The sequence below is a fragment of the Pipistrellus hanaki genome, assembly GCF_964339955.1.
Source record: "Pipistrellus hanaki genome assembly, chromosome: 10".
Lineage (NCBI taxonomy): Eukaryota > Metazoa > Chordata > Mammalia > Chiroptera > Vespertilionidae > Pipistrellus > Pipistrellus hanaki.
In genome coordinates this window covers 56253457-56275090 of record NC_140512.1, presented here as the reverse complement: position 1 = coordinate 56275090, position 21634 = coordinate 56253457, and the positions used below count along the sequence as shown (strand labels likewise).

General features: G+C 53.7%; 2 protein-coding genes across 3 annotated transcripts in view; both read right to left on the bottom strand.

The window, feature by feature from the left end:
* RBM28 (RNA binding motif protein 28) overlaps positions 1-4593 on the bottom strand; it is a 33039-nt gene extending 28446 nt beyond the window's left edge. Inside the window, exons 1-2 of the mRNA XM_084897636.1 lie at positions 4370-4593; positions 303-461 (exon numbers count right to left, since the gene is read on the bottom strand). Of these exons, the coding sequence (XP_084753762.1) occupies positions 303-461; positions 4370-4487 (277 nt within the window). The 5' untranslated portion in view covers positions 4488-4593. The remainder of the gene's footprint in view (positions 1-302; positions 462-4369) is intronic.
* A 6019-nt stretch (positions 4594-10612) lies between these two features.
* Positions 10613-21175, bottom strand: PRRT4 (proline rich transmembrane protein 4). 2 transcript variants are annotated; one of them, XM_084897270.1, is made up of 5 exons: positions 21024-21175; positions 19139-19863; positions 18959-19054; positions 18490-18609; positions 10613-12978 (listed from the first exon to the last, which is right to left on the bottom strand). In XM_084897270.1, the coding sequence occupies exons 2-5, from the start codon at positions 19788-19790 to the stop codon at positions 11147-11149; spliced, it is 2700 nt and encodes an 899-aa protein (XP_084753396.1). In that variant the 5' UTR covers positions 19791-19863; positions 21024-21175; the 3' UTR covers positions 10613-11146. The 2 variants fall into 2 exon arrangements, with proteins under 2 accessions (XP_084753396.1, XP_084753395.1); XM_084897269.1 differs by having other exon boundaries at positions 18959-19863.
* Positions 21176-21634: the final 459 nt, after the last annotated feature.

Here is a 21634-nt window from a genome sequence, read left to right as displayed (position 1 = left end):
AAGAAAGAAAATAAATTTTTTAGAAAATTTATTTCCTAAAAAAATAATAAACCATCCACCTTGAGGCCCAGGACAGCACAGGAAAAAAGCTACTAGCAGTAAACGGCATTTACCACAGGGGCTGATATGACAATACCCAGGACCACAGATTTTCCAGACTTAGAAGTAAACAGAATACATTGGGTAAATATAAAAACAAAATTCAGGAAGCTCTAAATTTGGAAGATTCCCACACCCTCATCCTGTCATTCCACTTCCTCTTCACCCTGGAAGAAAACTCGCTTCAGTTACTGGAAACTCACCATTTCCCCCCTTTTCCTTAGACTTGTTCCTCAGTTTCTTCTTGGCAACACTCACATTGATCTTGCAGCCTTCAAAAGTGGTGATCTCCTTGAGGGCCCTTTGAACATCTTCCCGCATAGAAAAAGTGACATAGCCAAAGCCTCGACATGCCTTACTCCCTGAGCAAGAAGGAGGAAAGATCATCATCAGTCAAGAGCCCTAAGCCAGTGAATTCTCGAAGTGCTAAATTAGCAGACACACTGCCAGGCCATCCTGGCATCAGTTTGCCAAAATCTTCCAGCCGATAGAAACAAGGTTGACATCAGTGGCCCCTTCACTACTTTGCTCAGAACGTGTTGGGTTTCCTCTTCTGCTTTGGTGTCTTTGCTGATGGCTCCTCTTCTTCCTCCTTTCCTGATAATCTCAAGATTATGGAGGATCTGTGACAAAAATTACACCCCCAAAGAAGGACTTGCAGCAATTTCTCACAAAAGTCTGCCCATTCACCTTTCAGAAAATAAGACCAAGAAAAATCAGGACTCTTCCTGATCAGTACAACCAAAATAAAGCAGCTGAAACATGAAGGACTTCAGTGCCAAAATAAAATGTACCCACAATAAATGCTGTGCACTGTGTATGTCTGCACAAAGCACATATTTACTTGAATCCTCACAACAATCCTGTGAAATTATTCCCATCTTAAAGAGGTTAAGTGGCATGCCCAAGTCACTAATACAGAGTAAGACTTCATCTCATACCCTCCCTTCCATCCCACCAGGTGCAGCACTCTTTCCAATATATCTAAGCTGTCTGAACAGAAAAGTATATGGTTTCTTAATAAGAAAATAAGCACTTTCTTTAAAGATTTATACACAGGTAAAAGGTAAGATTACATATAGCCTATACTCTGAGGACTCAAAGAAGAATTCCCACTCAATAGCCTGTACTTCCCCTAAAACACAACTATCCCAGACTGCAGTGTTTCTTAAATTGTTTTGAGTAATGAATGTAACTCATTATGTGAAGCTAGTCCATATATATATATATATATTGATATATATATATATATTCCTATATAAAACAAAAAAAAAAGTTCTATGAATACTTATGCTTTACCATATATGGATATACTCCTAGTTCATTTAAAAATTAGAGGCCCAGTGCATGAAATTTGTGAACTCAGGGAGGGGTCCCTCAGCCTGGTCTGTGCCCTCCCAGTCTGGGAGCCCTAGGGGGATGTCTGACTGACAGCTTAGGCCTGCACTCACCTAAGTCAGCAGTCGGACATCTTTAGAGCTCCCACGGAGGTGGGAGAGGCTCCCACCACCGCCACTGACTCACCAGCTATAAGCGTACCTCTGGCTGAGCAGTGCTCACCCTGTGGGAGTACACTGACCACCAGGGGGCAGCTCCTGCATTGAGCATCTGCACCTTGGTGGTCGTGTGCCTTACAGCAACTGGTCATTCTGCCATTCAGTCAATTTGCATATTATCCTTTTATTATATAGGATTCTAGTCAATCACTAATGGGCAATGATCTGCAGTTTAAGAAGCATTGCTATATAGCACTCTCATTCTCTCATTCAGCCATATCTATACTTAAAATAACAAATAATCAGGCAGGTGCAATGACTCAAATAGCAATTAGAGCCACACTGACAATCCTACTCTAACTTACGTTACTAACAAAATAGAACCTAAGGATGCAGTGATTGTTAGCACACTGTCAGCCTACCTACTCACATACTCAGATACCATGGGGGTGGGGGGAGCACAAGATGACAATTCCCACCACTTGTTCTGCTGAAAGGCAAAGAGCCACCTAGAGACAGACTGATGACTCAGAAGGGAACTAAACTAAATGTATGCTCTGGGTAACATCAGGTGCCTGTCTTGAGTATCCCTAAAGTCTAGGTAAGAGAAAGGAATGCTTCTACAATTAAAACCCTACAACTCATCCTCATTCTAATACATGCCATCCCTCCCTCACAGTGATGTGATGAGCATCAAACAGAATGTGAAGCATACAGCAGTAATCCACAAGTCAGTAAATATCTCCAGAGGCTCAAGCCAAAAACTTTAGACTGAGACTTGACTCTTTGACCCCTCTTTTTCTCATACCCCACATCTGATCCATCAGCAAATCCTCTCAGCTTCACCTTAAAAAATATCCATATTCTCCTTAGCCAGTTTGGCTCAGTAGATAGAGCATTGGCCTGCAGACTGAAGGGTCCCAGGTTTGATTCCAGTCAAAGTCACATGGGATTGTGGGCTCTATCCCCAGTGGAGGGGGGGGGGGGGGCATACAGGAGGCAGCCAATCAATAATTCTCTCTTATCACTGATGTTTCTATCTCTCTCTCCCCATCTCCCTTCTTCTCTGAAATCAATAAAAATACACTATATATATATATATATATATATATATATATCCCTAACTGGTTTGGTTCAGTGGATAGAGAATCGGCCTGCAGACTGAAGGGTCTCAGTTTTGATTCCAGTCAAGGGCATGTACCTTGGTTATGGGCACATCCCCAGTAGGGGGTGTGCAGGAGGCAACTGATCAATGTTTCTCTCTTATCAATGTTTCTAACTCTCCCTTTTCCTTCCTCTCCCGGGGGGGGGGGGGTGGTGGGGGGGGGGAGTCAATAAAACATATTTTTAAAAATAAAATAAAATTTTATATATATATATATATATATATATTTATATATATATTTATATATATATATATATATATATATATATATATCTCCACATTCTAATCACTTTTTACCACCCATGGCTATCATCCTAGTCCAACACCATAGTCTCTCGCCTGGATTATCGCAAGAGGTATCCCTGCTTCTGTTCTATTCTCCAATAGCCTACTCTCAACACAACGGCCTGACAGAATCTTTCAAAATGTAAACCAGATCATACTTACTGCTCCCTGCTCAAAACCAGTAGTTTCCCATCTCAGATAGAAGCCAAAGCCCTTGCAATGGCCTATGAGCTTCTACATAATCTGAGGACCCAGATTTCAACTCCTAATTCCTTCCTTTCATTCCACCCCAGTCACCCAGGTCTCCATGCTATTCCTCCAATATACCAGCACAGTCCTCCTCAGTATCCTTGAGCTTAAAGTTTCCTCTGCCTAGACTGCTCCTCTCCCTTGACAGACACATTCTCACCTCCAGGCCTTCCCTGGTTAATCTGTAATTGGCACTACTCTACGCCCCTTATACATCCACAAACACACATACACACACACTCCCTATCCTTCTTCCATGAGTTATTTTTCTCCTTAATATTTACCACCATTATCACTATATATTTTGCTTGTCTGTTGTCTGTCTTCCCATCTTGAAGACATAACTAAGAACAATGAATTTTGTTTGTTTGTGTGCACTGATGTATCCCCAGGACCTACAGCATGCCTGGCCCTTAGTAGGCATTCAATAAACATTTATTAATAACCGAGGAGATGAGTAATATGATGGGTGAGAGCTCGGGGCGGGGTGTGTGTGTGTGTGTGTGTGTGTGTGTGTGTGTGAGAGAGAGAGAGAGAGAGAGAGAGAGAGAGGAGGGAGGAAGGGAGGGAGGGAGGGAGTCTGGTGATCAAATTCTGTGCCCACTACTTACCAGCTGTAAAAACTTAAGCTAAAATTACCAACTTCCTCCAAGCCCTAGATTCCTGTTCAACAAAATGGGGTTAAGAGTCTCCATCTAATTAAGAATAGTGAGAAAATTAAATGAGATAACAGGTGTGCAACTCAGCACCGCACCTGGCAATAGCTGGCTCTCAATAAGCCTTACTGATGCTTTAATGAAAGGTTGCTACTTTCACTGTCACCAAATGAGATATATTGTATATGAGCGTGCATAATAACCGGAAAGCGCTACTTAAACTAAGGGAATGCTCTGACGCTCAGAAACAGACCCCTATGGACTCATTTAGGACTGAGTCAGTTTGAAAAAGAAACTCAATTCCCAGACCCCTCTCTTAAGGGCGGGTAACGAAGCGGGCACGCTGCAGTTTGGGAGGGTCCTCACCCCCATCCCCGCTCCCAGGAACCCCAGCTCCCTCCGGACGCCCCGCCCCTCACCTTTCTCCGTCACCACGAAGCACTGCTTCACCGGCCCCACCTGGCTGAACAGCTCCGCCAGCTGCTCGCTGCGGGCCGAGGGCGGCAGGCGGCGCACGAACAGCGTCAGCCCCGCCATGAGGCCTCGGAATACGCGCGGGAGGTCGCGAAGGAACCGGGCGCACACGAGGAAAAGCTTCAGCACGCAGACCACGCCGGAAGCCGGGAGACTCCGGAAGTGCTCGGTACTGAAAAGAGTCCGGAGGAAACGCGGTGGGGCGGGGACAAAGGTTCCGGAATTGGGGGGGGGGGGCGGGGAGGAAGGTGACTCCAGGGACGGAGCTTCCTGAACCGGGCTCCATCCCACTCCACCCATCCCTACCTGCGTACCCAAGTCTTCGTCACCTCGTACCCAGCAACAAAGAAATCTCACTCCCAAGAGGTGAATCCCAGTTTACCAGGGCAGGCAGAAGTCGTTTTGCTGGCGACCTAACCCAGGTCTGACATATAATGGATGCTTAATAAATAGTTTCCGAAGTGCCACCGCAGACTCCCAGGTGACATACATAAAATGCAGTTAGAGCGCACATAGACACAGCACATCACAGCATCCAGGGGTCCTCAAACTTTTTAAAGTGGGGGCCAGATCACGGTCCCTCAGAGAGCTGGAGGGCCGGACTATATGAACTACTAATTCCTACTGTAACACCTCGGCTGCGCTCACTGCCCAAAAAACCTGGCGGGCCGGATCAGACTCCTCTGCCGGCCGCATGTGGCCCGCGGGCCGTAGTTTGAAGACCCCTGAATGTTTTTCAGAGGATGTGAGACATCTGGCACGCTGTAACAGATAACTGTGAACTGTGCCTCTAACGATTCGCAGGCTGCTAAAGTACACATAGAAACAGATGTATGCAATCATTCTTTCAGTAAATATTTACTAGGTTTCTACTATATGTGCTGGAAGGAAGGAAGGAAGGAAGGAAGGAAGGAAGGAAGGAAGGAAGGAAGGAAGGAAGGAAGGAAAGGGAGGGAGGGGGGGAGGGAGGGAGGGAGGGAAAAGGGGAGGGAAGGAGGGAGAAAGGGAGGCAGGGAAAGGGGAGGGAGGGAGAGAGGGAGGGAAAGAAAATCAGAGTCTGCCCTCATGGAGAATACAATTTAGTGCACGGAGACAGACATTAATTAGAAAAATTTTTTGCCGAAACCGGTTTGGCTCAATGGATAGAGCGTCGGACTGCGGACTGAAAGGTCCCGGGTTCGATTCCCATCAAGGGCATGTTCCTTGGTTGCGGGCACATCCCCAATAGAGGGTGTGCAGGAGGCAGCTGATGATGATTCTTCTCTCTCATCGATGTTTCTAACTCTCTATCCCTCTCTCTTCCTCTCTGTAAAAAATCAATAAAATATATTTTTTTAAAAGAAAATTTTTTACAAATGAATCACAATATGCACACTGCACGATTGCATGAGAACACAACCAAAGCAGACATAACATCCAGCTTATACACACAGACCTATAACCCAGGCCCTCCCAGACACCGGGGAAAATCTTCCCTCAGATCAGCTTATTAGACCAATGCAAGGCTTAGGGGACCTCACTGGTCAGGGGATCTGGGTGCTCCTGGGTCCTGAAACACAAAGAATGTTTGCCATCCCAGTGGGCTCAGGGACTGATCTGCGTGCCAGACTGCAGCACCTTGCAGAACATCCAGCTGAAAAAGTACCCGGTTCATTTTTAGTAATTACTTTTAAATGGTATAACCTGAACACATGGTAGTAAACATTCAAAAAGTGCCAAGAGTACAGTGAAAAGTAAGCTTCCTTCTCTCCTCAAACCCCATTTACTCTCAATACATTCTGGATGGATGGATGACTGGTTGTTAGTAATGGGGAAAACACAACATCAAATTTATGAAGCCCTAGCTTCAAGTAAGTAATAAATAGAATACTTAAAAGAAAATGCCTCAGTTATGTTAGAACATATTTTTAAGGCTATGGGCTTAATCCTACCCGAGATAAAGTGAGACAAATAGACAAAGGAAATGGGATGGGTCATTCAAATAAAGCTGATTTGGGATTCTGCATTCCTTCCTTTTTTTTTTTTCTTTTTTTTTCTCCTCCTCTCTTGCCCCCTCACTACTCTAGGAATCAAAATTCCATCCCCTGCCGAAACCGGTTTGGCTCAGTGGACAGAGCGTTGGCCTTCGGACTGGAGGGTCCCAGGTTCGATTCCGGTCAAGGGCATGTACCTTGGTTGCGGGCACATCCTTGGTGGGGTGTGTGCAAGAGGCAGCTGGTTGATGTTTCTCTCTCATCGATGTTTCTAACTCTCTATCCCTCTCTCTTCCTCTCTGTAAAAAATCAATAAAATATATTTAATTTTAAAAAAAAGTTCCATCCCCAGAGATTAAATTGCAAGTTTCAGGGCCCCAGCTTTGGGGAGGCCTTCCCAGCCCTGGCTGCGGTGTGCACAGGGGAAAGAACCAGAAGAAGAAGGCTATTCTAACATTCCTTTGGGACACCCCCCTACAACGCTAAGTTCTAAGTACCTGGGACCCAAGCCCTCCTGAAAGGACAAAATGAAACTGTGTCCCTGTGCCCATCAGGGGGCAGCAGCCACCCACAGTGAGAAGGAGTTTTGTGCACTAGTGGAGGATAGCGATGCAACTGATGCTTTTTGCATTTCTTACATTTCAGACCTGTCTCCCCATCTCAGTCTCCCAGCCTCGGCCTTAGCCCCCCGCCCCTCCTATCCATTCACATCAGGGACACCACATGGTTCTTTGATCGGGAATATTTGCCCATCCATCTCCCCAGGACACATGCAGGGTTCTTTATTAAATAGCAGGAGTCGTAATACCCTGCACCACCCCAGCACCGCCGCTTCCAGGGGAAATAACCGCCGGCCTCTCTGTCATCCATCACCGTGCACGAGCCACGAAAGGAAGGGCAGAGGCTCTCAGCCAGCCTCTCCCTAAGCTCCTGCCTCTGGCTGCACTCCCACTTGAAAGGCAAACCTTCCATATCACTGCATACTTCTTGTTCTTAGAGCTTCTCACAACTCGTATTAGTTACTTGTTCTATTGCAATTATTTCTTATTAATTACTTGTTCTATTGCAATTATTTATAAGAGCAACTTCTTTTTTTTAAATCCTCACCTGAGGATATTTTTTCCATTGATTTTTTTAGAGAGCAGGAGAGAGGGAGAAGAAAGGGGAAAAGAGAGCGAGAAAGATCAACATAAAAGAGACAGCCAAAACCGGTTTGGCTCAGTGGATAGAGCATCGGCCTGCGGACTGAAAGGTCCCGTGTTTGATTCCGGTCAAGGGCATGTACCTTGGTTGCAGGCACATCCCCAGAAGGGGGTGTGCATGAGGCAGCTGATCGATGATTCTCTCTCATCGATATTTCTAACTCTCTATCCCTCTCTCTTCCTCTCTGTAAAAAAATCAATTAAAAAGAATATATATATATTAAACATGAGAGAGACACATTGATTGCTTGCCTCACACGGGCGTGTTGACTGGGCAAGGATCGAACCTGCAACGAATGGAACCCACAACCCTTCCCATTCCATGGGCCAACATTCTGACCACTGCGAAAACTGGCAAGGACTATAAGAGTAACTTTTTTTTTTTTAATGTTAACAGACACTCAATGGTCATTGGTGTATGTTTGTTTGTTTGTTTTTATTTCATAGAAGAAGAGAAAGAGGGAGAGAGAGATGGAAATATCCATGATGAGAGAGTCATTGATAGGCTGCCTCCTGTACATCCCACACTGGGGATCGAGCCCGCAATCCAGGCATGTGCCCTCAACCAGAATCGAATCTGGAGCCCTTCAGACCACAGGCTGACACTCTATCCACTGAGCCAAGCCAGAGTCTAAGAGTAACTTTTTAATGTTTGCCTTCACAAAAAGACCTTCAGCTTTTTAAGTTCAAGACTAGCATCACCTTGTTCTCCTCTCTGGCCCCAGCACCTAGCACCTTCTAAGCATTCAATAAAATGTTTGAAAGAAATTGGATGAAAGAAGGTAAGTTTGTCTCTCGGTCTCCTATAGTATTAAGAATTGGAACAGAAGCGTATATGCATTAGGATTGCCTGGGCTCCTCTGGAAAACCTGCTTTGGGTATGGGCTGAATTATGAGGCAAAAGGGAAGGGTTGTCTCACCAAAATCTCAGCCTCTTTGTAATGTCAAAGGCAATTTTTTGGGAAAAGTATTGGAGCTGTAGTCCCTTGCCCTGTCCCACCCCCATTTCATCAGCCCCATTCAGAGCTTCCAGACAGAAAAGCTGTGTGTGTGTGTGTGTGTGTGTGTGTGTGTGTGAGAGAGAGAGAGAGAGAGAGAGAGAGAGAGAGAGAGAGAGAGAGGGAACTGACTGGGATATGAGACATAGACTGCTTTGTCAGGAGATGTTCAGTTAAGATGTTCAGTTAAGATGCATGAACTGAAGAATCCTTGATGGGAAGAGTGAGTGAGCAGCTGGCATGGCAAGAGGATTGGGGTGAGAAAGAGATGGCAGAGAGAAGTTGCATGTGGGCAGAGGCAAACAGCAAGCGCTCCTTCCATGTCACAAAGCAGCTCTGATGCTGGGGCGCTACAGCCACCAGGACACCAGTGAGAAATGCCTACAATTAGGAGGCTGACAGTTCTCTGGGCCTCAGCCCAGAGTGACAATGCAGCAAGAATTTCTGAGCCCAACTGAGCCAGGTGATGGAGGAGACTCAGTCAGAACCAATCCAGCCCCATCCCTCAACCATGCCTGCCCCCCCCCCCTCAATTTCTTCCCCAATGTGACCCCTCACTCCTCCCACAAACATCACTGACTCCCTCTTGCTGCTGAGGTCCCAGGCCCCATGCAGGAGAGCAGTGTGCTAATTCTTCCACAAGGGCAGTGGTCGGCAAACTGCAGCACTGTTGACTAATGAGTTTGCTGGCCACTGGGATAGGGGCTTAATCACAAGAAACAACAACAGCCTGTAATTATTGGAATCGAGAGTGTAGGTCAGTGGTTGGCAAACTCATTAGTCAACAGAGTGGCAAACCGTGGCTCAAGAGCTGAAATTTGCAGACCACTGCACAAGGGCACTGGCCCTGATCTCCTGCTTCCCTTCCCTCCTCACATCCCCACCAGCTGATGGACAGAGTTGGAAGAAAAAAAACCACTCCTGGTTCTGTTTTTGCACTTCCAGGCTAGGATGTGGGCCTCTGTAATGTGTAGGACATCTGCCAAAACACTGCCAGATTTTCGTTTTCAAGCCTAATTTATGACTCTGTTTTAGTGCCACTGAACTTCCTGCATCTTAGTCGAATGATAAATGCATGCCACAGAGCTCAGAGCCAAGTGCTCTGGACAAGGGACGGGTGACAGGGAGCTGGTGGTTTGGATGTATCCCCAGGTCTCTGCAATGTGAGTTCTGCTTTGGTGGTAGGATATGGGTGGGAGGGGTTGGGAAGACAGGCTTTCTCCAGAAGGATCTGCACCTCCGGGAGGCAAATGCTCTACATGGGAAGAGGGCTGAGAGTCCAGCCTTAAAGGGGCCCTGTTGGCAGGTGGAGCCTGTGTGAATTCCTCTGGGAAGGCGGCAGGAAGATTGCTGGGCTCCCAGCTCAAGGTGACCAAGCCCTTGATATGTGTATCAACATTTCCACAAAGAATTTTACCAAGAATTAATCCCTGCCGAATTTGGTTTGGTTCAGTGGATAGAACATCGGCCTGCAGACTCAAGGGTCCCGGGTTCAATTCCAGTCAAGGGCATGTACCTTGATTGTGTGCACATCCCCAGTGAGGAGTGTGCAGGAGGCAGCTGACGGATGTTTCTCTCTCATCAATGTTTCTAACTCTCTATTCCTCTCCATTCCTCTCTGTAAAAAATCAATAAAAATTATATTAAAAATTTTAATAATAAAACAAAAGAATTAGTCCCGAGCTCCCTGAACACCAGGACCTGAGCCCAGCTCCCAGGAATGCAGACAGTCCACCAAAGACTGTAGTTTCTGTCTCACCTCTAAGGGCCACGTTCCATCTCTGGATTTAAAAAAAGCCCGGAGAGTCAAATGGTCTTCAATGGGCTGCCCCCAGGACCCTCACTCATCCCAGACACAGGACAAAACTCCTTGCAGTTGGGAGTAAAGGTCCCTGGGATCTGGGATGGACCCACCCCACCTAAATGCAGCTTCTCTTCCAGTTCTGGCAGAACCACTAACGCTGTCGTCTCATCTAAGCTTTTTCAAGAAGGTCATTCCATTCTCCTCTGAAAATATTTTATTGATAAATTAACTCTGATAGTGCTCACCCCCCACACAACAGCTGTAGAGTCTCCTAGGTGGGCCATGGACCCTTCCTTCTCCAGGGGAGGGTCCTGTGGAGAACGGGGAGTCTCTCCCGCAGGGATGGGACTCCTGGGCATGGCAGAGGTGAGCACCGGGACTGAGGACCATCCCGAGGTCTTCTGAGGATAGCCCCCCTCACCCAGTACCAGAGCGGGCAGTGGCGGTCAGGAGTGGAGCACCTTGGAGCTTTATTGCTGGTGAATGCCAAGGCAAGTGGGACCCCTGCCAGTCTAGAATGGCAGCCGAGGGCATTCGACGCCCAGGGCTCCAGAGGAGGCGGCACTAATTCCCAATCCACAGAGCCTGGCTGCTAACCCACCCACCCAGAAGCCCCTGGATGGGGGAGGAAGCAGGGCGAGGTATGTGAGTCAGGCCAGATGGGGGGAGGGTGACAGTGTGCAGGTCATGGGCAGAGCTGACGCCAGGAGGGGGCGTGTGGCCTGGTCCCGAGGGGGCTCCCTCTTCACAGGTCTATGGTGTCGCTGCCCATGCTCAACTCATCGATCTGCCGGCAGGCGTCCAGGAATTGCTCCTGCAGCAAGGCCTCTTGGGCCTGCAGCTCACAGGCAGGCTCTGGGGAGTCGCGGGAGGACGCGGACAGGGCCTGGTAGGATCCTGAGGCTGGGAGGTGTGGGCTGCTTGCAGAGGGCCGCGGGGGGCTGAGGACGCAGACCAGCGGGCAGCGCGGGGGCCGGTCCCGGTCTGGGCTGGAGCACAGCAGCATGGACGAACTGTCCCGGGAGAGTCCGCACAGCGAGCCTGACGACGCGCTACTGCCCGCGGGCCAGGCCCCGGGGGAGGAAAGGCCTGGGGGCGCGGAGATGCCCGGGGCTTCCTCGGACCTCCCACTGGGCCCAGTCCCGGGCGAGGCGGTGCCGTAGAGGTCGAGCCCGGGCAGGGCTTCCCCGAAGGCAGGGCCCTGGAAGAGCCCGGGCGCCAGAAGCGCCTCACTGCAGAGGGCCTCCTCGATGCTGCGCCGCAGGTTGATGGGGGATGGCGGGGCGAAGTCCACGGTGCAGTCGCTGCAGGGGGAGGAGGCTGGGGAGGGGGGCGCCGGGTGGGCCGCTGACCCCCCGCAGCCCCGACAGGAGCCTCCCTGGAACAGGAGGTCGGGGCCCGGCCCAGCCAGGGCGCACAGCTGCAGCAGCTCCGCGTCGCCGCGCGCGATGGCGCCGCCCAGAGGCTCCTTGTCCGGCGCCCCGGGCACCCAGCGCGCGGGCAGCAGCGGCGCCGCGTGGCCCGGGGACAGGCGGAGGAGCTTGGCCCAGCAGCGCGGCGGCGGCGCGCGGGGGCTGCAGAGCGCCGGGTAGAGGCCCAGCAGCGCCAGCGGCAGCGCGACGCCCACCTCGCCCAGGCGCAGGCCCAGCTGGAAGGCCCACCAGGGCCAGGGCCCCGCCAGGCCGGGCTGGCCGCCGAGGCCCAGGGCGTGCAGCACCTCGTAGCCCTGCAGCGCCCCGCTCAGCAGCCCGAAGGCGCCGGCCACCGGGGCCGTGCGCGCCGCGCGCCGCCAGGAGTCCCGCGGGGCGAAGGGGCTGCGCGCCGCCGGCGGGAGCGGCGTGGCGCCCTGCAGCCCGGACCCTCCGAGGGGCGCCCCGGCCCGCCGCCTCCGGCCCCGCCAGCAGGAGAGCGCCAGCAGCAGCGCGGACAGCAGGGCGGCGAGGAAGGCGTGCAGGCCGCGGGAGGCGAGCCGCAGGGGCCGCAGCGGGCGGTGGGCGGCGCTGCCCAGCGCGGCGGCGGCCGCCAGCGCCAGGCCCAGCAGCGGCAGCGCGGCCAGGCCGGCGGGGCAGCGCGGCGGGCGCGGCCGGGCCAGCAGCAGGCAGGCCAGGCCCAGGCCGGCGGCCAGGCACGGCGGCGGCAGGTCCTGCAGCAGCAGCCAGGCCAGCGCGGGCAGCCGGTCGCGATGCCCGTAGGCGTCGTAGAAGAGCGGGAACGCCCGCGTGGCCCCGGCCGAGAGCAGGAGCACGTCCAGCAGCGCCAGGCAGGGGGCGCCGGGCGGGCAGCGCCAGGGCAAGAGGGCCAGGGCCAGCAGCGCCAGCGCGGCCACCAGGCCGAAGAGGGCGCCTATCCCGTACACGTGGGCCTCCCAGGCCAACCCCCAGCGAGCCCGGGCCTCCGCCCAGTCGGCCTCCAGGGTCAGGAAGAAGAGGGACAGCGGGGCCGCAGGAGGCTGCCCCTCGCCTTCGGGCAGTTCTCCGACGTTGCAGGACCCTGGCCCACACCCTGCCGGCTGCACAGAAGGGTTTCCGAGGCTGGCAGGAGAGGGATCATCTGGACCAGAGGTGGGGAGGGTGGCGTCTGTGGGCAAAAGAACATTTGTCTGAAGCAGTTGTGCAGCCCCCCTCGTCCTGCCACTCCTGTTCTCCCCCAGCCAGGAGCCTGTATGCCGGTCAGAGTCCTCATAGCCTCCAGGACACCCGTCTTCAATGTGAGACTGGACCTCTCACCTTCCCCTCCCCCATCAAACTCCTCGTGCAGAAGTTTCAGCTCTCACAGCCTTCCCAGATACCCCCAACCCACCCCCAGCTCCCTGCTTTGTGCATTTGCCTTCCTCACTTCGTGACCCTATTGCAAAGGATTTTTCTTAAGAAGTCCCAGAATTTGCCAAAACGGGTTTGGCTCAATGGATAGAGCATCGGCCTGCGGACTGAAAGGTCCCAGGTTCGATTCGGGTCAAGGGCATGTACCTTGGTTGCTGGCACATCCCCAGTAGAGGGGGTGTGCAAGAGGCAGCTGATAGATGATTCTCTCTCATTGATGTTTCTAACTCTCTATCCCTCTCTGTAAAAAGTCAATAAAATATATTTGAAGAAGAAGAAGAAGAAATCCCAGAATTTGCCGAAACCAGTTTTGCTCAGTGGATGGAGCGCCAGCCTGAGGACTGGGGGGTCCCAGGTTCGGTTCCGGTCAAGGGCATGTGCCCTCTCCTTTCCTCTCTGTAAAAAATCAATAAAATATATACATATTTAAAAAGTCCCAGAATTTTACAACTGGGAGGGACTGTGGAAGCCCCTTCTAGTTCAATTCTCCCACCGAAAGGAAGCTTCCTAAGGACAAAAAGTTTTGCTTGCTCTGCTCACATCTGAATCCCTGAGCCTAACGTGGTGCCTGGCACAGAGTTAGCATTGAATACATGATATCCCAGACAATACAGGCTATACACTGAATAAACAAATCCTCTTACTTGCCAGATGGAGGTACTAAGGGTCTGCTGAGAGGCAAAATGACTTGTCCAAGGTCACAAATGTACAGAGCTGCCACCAGAATCCACATCTGAGCCCCAGTGGAGCCCCTTTCCAGAATCCCAGAGCCTCTTCCTAGTACCAGTTGCTTGTTCTGCACCCCTGACTCCCAGTTCCCATCCTGGAGCTAGGAGAGGCTCCCCTGCCCCTTTCAACTGCTTCCCCGTCTCTTCAGGAAAACCTCTACACAGGCAGACACACAGACAGACTCGCAGACTCACTCTCATGCATGGGGGCGCTTACACACATATGCAGCAGGACATTCCTGTCCCCGCCCAGCGCCCTGAGGAGAATACCTGTCCACTCCACTTGCCTTCCTGCTTGTTACCCCCCACCCTCAGCCTCCCCTTGTGATCCCCATTCTGACTCAGTCACAAAGACATTGGTCTAAGGCTCTTAATATAGATGCCTCTTTAGTTCTAGCTCCATTTTCTAGAAGGTGGCATTGAGAATGGACTCCCCTTGAAGCTATCCTTGAACTCCCAGGAAGAAACCACTGGGGAGATGATAGTGGGATAAAACGCTGAGTGGGTGAGACCCTCAGGGGTTGCTCTGGGATTCGATAACTCAGGCTTCCAACCTCATCTTGTGCTCCAACACCTTCCCCTCATCCTGAGAGAGAGGGGAAGTCGAATAAGAGATGAGGAGTAAGATGCCTAATTCTACTCTCCTGGAGCAATCGATGAGTTAGGAAGAGTTAGGTCCAAGGATTCTCCCCATGGCCGGGCAGCAAGGGAGGGTGCTGGAAGCTGGACCTCTCCCTACTCCACCTACCGGGCTCAGCAAAGCTGCAGCTGCTGGCAAGGGTGGAGGGAGAAAGAGGGTGGAGAAGGGTGGGGACAGCCTGATGCGGATGGGGAGGTGCACAGGAGGCAGCTGTAAAAGGAGGGGCGAGGGTCTCCTGACAAACAGATTCCTGCCCCAACTGCCCGGCCGTGCCCAGCCATGCTCAGCAGCCATGCCTCAGCTGGACCAGACAGGAAGAACCCGGAACACCCCGCCCCAGGCTGTGCCAGCTCCTGCTGGGGACTTGCAAAACAGAGCAGCCCTGAGAACAAGGAAAAGGAGCAAAGAGGCAGAAATTGGCTTTGGAAAGAGATGAGGGGAAGATAGAATCAGACAACTGCAGAGGGCGGAGAGGGAGCAGCCAAAAATTAAATATCCACAGCTCACTGCTTACTGCCAATGGCATCAAGTGCCTGGTCCCCGTTCCATCGCATTCACATCTGAATCGGAGAACAGTACCCACTGCAGAGGCTGCTGCGAGGGTAAACACTAACAGATGATGTGTGCAAAGCTGTTTGGAGTGCCCGAGCATAATAAGCATTCCATATGTGACTGTTGTTGGTGTCATCGTTATTGGTTAATGTTCGTCACCAATCATCAGTTTGTGATTGTGTTAGTGAGACCATTTCTGGCCTCCAACTAGTTCTCAATTTAACTAACAAGAGCCTGTTGTCCCTCAGCACATTCTAAACTTCCTTAGGAAATCAACAATTATTCAAATGAGTGAACATCAAAACATTCTCACTTCATAAACCCTGTTTGAATGGACGGACCATCTCTGAACACCTAATGAAGACATTGCTGGAAAGGACATCTTGCTGATGACCACATGCTTCATCCCTCACCCTCATTCCTGGTCCCCTCTGATGCCCTTGCCCAACCCACGTCTTCTGCCAAGTGGATGAGTGTGCCTGGTCTTCCCTGGGCCGTGATGGGCTCTGCAGGAGCCCCACCAGCCTGCCGCCCGCAGGCCTCCTCCTCGCTCACTCTACAGACAAGTGCAGCTCTCAGAGGTCTGCTCCATTCTCACCCGAGAGCTCCAGGAAACCCCATCTCTCTCCTCTGTCCCAAAGCACTCTGGCAACTAGAGCAAGTTTCAACTAAGAAGACAGAAAAGGAATGAAAACCAGAAAATAGGCAAAGTACAGGCACAGTTCAGGTATCAAAGGAGGGAGTTCTAAGTAGATGCACTGCTCCTGGGGGCACGGCTTGCCCGGTGTACCCAGCACTGGGCCACGTGGGTGGGGGCAGGTGGAGAAGACCCAGCTTCTGCCTAAAGGGTCTACTTGGCCTCACCTTCCCCAGAGGAACCCTCAGTTTCCCTCAGAAGAGAGAGATGTCCTAGGACCCCTCTCCTGAGCAGAGCTCCCTTTCAAGATGGTCCCACCCTGGCCCTGCGGCCCCTCTTGACCTCAGGGTCGAGCGAGGAGATGGGATGTCAATGTGAGTAATTGGGGAGTTTGGGCTAGCTGGGGAGGAGCCCAGAGCGGAGACGCTGGATTTATGGAGAAGTCAGGCCTGATTATCCACCAGCTGCCCAGATCAAAGGGCAGGCTCCACTCTGGATGCCGGGATCGGCAGCCTGTTCAATGTCCTGGCCCCATCCCTCTCCCCACCCCCCACCTCCAGGGTTATGGAGGATTGACACTTTTTGTGAGAGTGACATTTGAAATATTTAACAACTGGAAATGGCACAGGTGCCAGCTAGGGTGGTCAGGGAGTGGAGGGGAGTGGAGGGAGCTAAGGTCAGTGGGTGCTTATCAAGTGAAACAAGTCTCTCACAACCTAAGCAACTGTTTCTGTGTGCACTGGCTGAATACAAGCTCTGTCCTAGGGGAAGAGACCTAATGGAAGGCAACAGAAGCCCTGGGGTCAAAGGTTAACTGCACCCAAGTTAGAGAGGTCCTAGAGGAGACAGAGAGGCTCCCTTGGTGCCCTGACTGACACCACTCCCCACACACACCGCTGGTCCAAGCACAGCTCCTGGACCTTCCCTCTGAGAGGACTGTAGCTCGCTTGGGTTTGTCCGAGAGGAATACTCAGGAAGGGGCTGGGTTCCCGCAGCCATCAGTGAAGAGGGGGAAGGAGGGTGGGGCTGGCCGGCTGGGCTGCCTCTGACACTGTCCAGATGCATTAAACCTGCCTGGCAGCGCGGCTGTCACCAATGCTGGGAGACTGCCAGGCTGCATCCTTCCCCCGAGGCCACAGAGCCTGCCCCCAACCTCGAAGCAGATCCTGGGCAGCATCTGAGCACAGGGAGCATGCAGGAAGGAGCCAGAGTTGGGAGTGTTGAGTCTGGAGCTGCAAGAAGCTGGGCCACCAGTGGTTTCCAGAAGCTGAGCTGGTTCCTAGTGTGGGGTGACTGAGAGGATTCACAGCGACAATAAACCCTCTGCAGAGCAAAGCTGGGCCTGGAGGTCTCTCTCCGTGGCTCCCTTGGCTTCACCTACTAGAACCTCTCCCCAGCCTTCTGTCCTGTGGGTTATGTGCTATCCCAGTGGTGGGCAAACTGCGGCTCTCGAGCCACATGCGGTCCTTTGGCCCCTTGAGTTTTTAGCAAAGGCCAGCTTAGGAGTACCCTAATTAAGTTAATAACAATGTACCTACCTATATAGTTTAAGTTTAAAAAATTTGGCTCTCAAAAGAAATTTCAATCGTACAGTTGACATTTGGCTCTGTTGACTGATGAGTTTACCGACCGCTGTGCTATCCTATCACATCTTTTTAAAAAATATATATTTTATTGATTTTTTACAGAGGAAGAGAGAAGGATAAAGAGTTAGAAACATCGATGAGAAAGAAACATTGATCAGCTGCCTCCTGCACACCCCCTATTGAGGATGTGCTTGCAACCAAGGTATATGCCCTTGACCAGAATCGAACCTGGGACCTTTCAGTCCGCAGGCCAATGCTCTATCCACTGAGCCAAACCAGTTTCGGCTATCCTATCACATCTTGGGGCCAGGGTTTGCAGTGTCTCGGAGGAGGGTCTGGACATGTGTTGCGATGCAGCGGGGGGGGGGGGGGGGGGGGGGGGGGGGGGGCGGGAAGCAAGGTTAACAGCAACTATTGAATGAGCTTCTACTTTGTGCCCAGCCTCATGCCAGGAGCTTACATTCCCTGGAAGCTCACAATAACAGAATAAGTGCTATTATTAAGCCCTAGATATCTGAGGAAAATTTAGGCTCAGGGACACCAAATAACTTGCCCTAACGTCACCCAGCCAGTTAGTAACTGGGATTCAAAGCCAAGTCTCAAGATTCTGGAGCTTCCGGTCTTTCCTCTGCACCAGCAGCTCGTCTGCATGCTTTCCTGAACGAGGGCGGCATCTGTCTGCTCACGATCTTCCCAGTGAGGAGCCCAGCCCTGCCCGTATCTGACAGCCTGTCATGTCAGATCAGGCGGCAAAGGGGAGAGCCCCAAATCTGGGTTTGGGACGGGGATCGGGCCAGACAGACAGGAGTGGCGGGTGGGGTTGGCACAGAGGCCGTGGAATTCATGAGGGAGTTCCTGTGTCTGTTTGCCCCTGATACATGTGTCCACATCCTGCTCTGCCCGGGATTGCAAAACTCCCCAAGGACCATTACTTAACTCTGTGTGGGACTGGCCCCAGCAACCCTTGTTCTCAAGCCATGAACATGTATCTCCATGGTGATGATGAAGAGAACGGTGATTATGATTAAATGATGATGAAACCAAAGGGTCCCGGGACACCCATTAGTGGCTAACCTGTAGTAAGTGCTCCATGAATAACTGTCAAGCTCACATGAATGGCGCTTACCTAGCGATGTGGTTGCAACGGAGGCGGCGCTCAGAGAAGCAGTTGGGTCTAGTGGGCCTGGGCTTGCGAGTTTGCTCTCCAGGGAGGACGGGGGTGGGAACAGCGTGGTGCCAAAGGACCCTGCAAAGGGAGGACACAGGGTTTGAGTGCCATCTTACCAGCCTTGGCTTCTGGGCTTTTGGTGGAAAAGCTGGTCTTTCCCCCAGAACTTGCCCTCAGAGAGCCACCGTCCCAGGAATGAGAGCCACATGTCCGCCACGAGCTAAGCTCCATGGACCAAACCAAACTTAACAGGGCAACGAGAGAATGTCGCCCTGGGAGCAAGGGCCCACGTCCCAGGGCCAGGAAGAAGCAATGCAGACCTGCCCTGGAGCCAAGGAAGCAAGGGCGTGCTGCATAGGCCCCGGGTCCGGTGCCTGACACGCAGAGGAAGTCTGCAAATGCTCGTGGTCATGAGGCCAACACTCACTCGGCGAAGCAGAGGCTCTGGAGGCAGCGCTCGGGGACGCTGGGGGGCTCCCGCCTGAGAAGTTCCGGAGCGGGGACAGAGTGGTGCCAAAGAACCCTGCAAAGGGAGCCCAGCTGACGCTTCCTCCTCCCTGCCAGGCAGCCCAGCAGCGGCTCTCCCCAGGGCGGGGCGGGTACTCACCGAACGGTCCCAGGCGCCCAGCAATCTCTGCCAGGCTGGCCCGCAGACTGGGCAGCAGGGGCAGGGTCCGATGCCCGAGCGTGGGGGCTGCGCCTGCTCTCAGGGACATGTCGAACTGCACTTCCAGCTCCGTCTGCTGGGGCCTGGGGGCGCTGGACGGAGGTGCTGTGGCCATCAGGGCAGTGTCCCAGGTCACAGTGCCCACCCTGGGCTGGTAGGGAGCAGTAGGCCGGGTGGTGGGCCCAGAGAGGGGGGAAGTGGATTCCAGAGGCAGGGAGGAGGCCCAGGGGGTGGCGCTGCCTTCAGCGGAACCCCACTCTGGGGAGTAGTTCCCCAGGGAGCCCACCAGCAGATCCCAAAGCGGGTCAGTCCTCAGTCCGCTGGCCGCCTCCTCCTCCAGCTCCTGGCTCTGCCCGGGGGACAGCGGGTGGGTCTCCGTGACAGGGCTCCCCCAGGCCGCAGCAGGTCCCCGAAGGTGGAATTTGAAGTTCAGTCCCAGATTGAGGGACAGCATGGAGGCCTCGCTCTGAGGTGGCGGGGTCAGCGTGGTGAGAGGGGCGCCCGGGATGGAGGAAGCGGGCTGGGGGCCCACAGGAACGGCGAGGAGGACCCAGCAGAACAGCCCCAGCCCCAGACAGCCATGGCCCGCCATGGCCCCACGGGGTCTCAGGCAGCCTCCGTGGGTAAGGGACTCAGCTCTTCAGCACCTTCGGAACACGGAGGTCCTGGAGGAAGGAGAGGCACCGTGAGCCCTGGCTGCCTGCGGGGAATGGCCCCTGAGAGGCTTCTGATCACAGAGAAGCAGGGGGTGGGGAGGAGGATGCAAAGGGCTCTTCCCAGGAGAGCTGCCAGCTCCTTCCTCCTTTCAGGGCCCAGCACAAATCTCTCCCCTTCAGTTTCCCTAAGGCCCCTCTCCCCAGACCCCTGCCTCCCGAACCTGCTCAGTGTGGGGTGAGACCACAACCAGCTGCTCTCATCCTTGACTGATAGTAGATGGGATGGACCTGACTCCCAGACGCAGATCCCTTCCCGCCCTCTCTTCTGTCCTCCCTTCCAACCTCAGATACTGATGGAGGCTCCTGTGTGCCCAGCACCCTTCTGTGAGCAAGCGAGCCCTCACAGAGGAGTCTCAACCCAGGCCCACGCCCACAACGTCTTCGGTTGGCTCTCTACTCACTCAGACCCAGGAGTACAGGGCCTGGGAGGGGCAAGCCCGGGCTCGGGGATCTGGCACCCATGGAGAAGGTAGCTGAGCAAGCTCCCTGGTCCGCCAGAAGCTGTCCCTTCAGCCTTTCCCCTCTTTCCTGGGGCTTGGCCTGCTCCCTTCCCCTTAACCCTAGGAGTGTTGGGGGGAGGGGCAGCTTGGCCGTCTCTGGTTTCCTGGGGAAGATGGCCAGGCAGGCAAGGCGCTGCTGCAGGAGCTTCCTACCCCCTCCCCAGGAACCCTTCCCTGCACACACCTCCGATGGGGAAGGGACACATGTGCACCCGGCACCCGTACTTCACACACAGCCACACCTAGCACCCATGACACACTCCCCCACTCACCGTTCACACAGCCTTGCACACAAGTGCGCTCTCACACACACATTCCGTCCTGCCAAGTGCCCTCCCTCCTGCATGGGTTCCTGAGAGCTCCCAGCCTCCCCCATCCCCCCACCCCTACACACACCCCTGCCTCACAGACACACACAGAAGACAGTCACACGTAGAAGCACACACCCCTGCACACATCGCACACTCCTTACAGACACACATCACACAGCATCCCCGCCACACACGCTGCAGGCGCGCGCACACACACACACACACCCTGCAGACACTCACGCACACGCGCACACACACACACACACACACACACACACACACACACGCACTGGCCCACCTGCCCCCTCGGAGGCGTCTCCGCTGCCAGGACCCGGAGGCGGGAGGTGGCGGCCCTGGCGCCCCGCTGGGCAGCGCTCCGCGGAGTCGCGCCGGTCCTCTGGGTCGTGCCCGGTGCCCGCCACCTCGGCTTGGCCAGCGCGCTGCCCGGCGGCGGCCACAGCGCTGTCCCCAGCCCGGCCGCTCCGGCTCCCGCTTCTCCGGCACCGCCTCCCGGCTGAGCGCCCGCGCCCGGCTCCGCGGCACCGCGGTCGGCCCGCCTCCCACCCCTTTCCCTCTCTCCGGCCCCCTCCCCTCCTCCTCCTCCCACCCTCCTGCGGCCGAGGTCCGCCCCTACCCACCCGGGCCAGCGGGCAGGCGCGCACGTCTGTGCCCGCTCCCCCACGCGCTCCTTCACCCGCAGCTGCCCATCCTCCGCGGCGGGCGCGGGCGCCTCGGTCTCAGCCCGGCGCGGGCAGCCACGCACCCCCGGGGCGGCCCATCGCACGCAGCCACCCGCACCCACGCCTTCCCGGGAACACACCAGGGCCTGAGCACCGCGCGCACGCGCGCACTCGTGTGTACACACACACACACACACACACACACACACACACACACACACACCCTGGC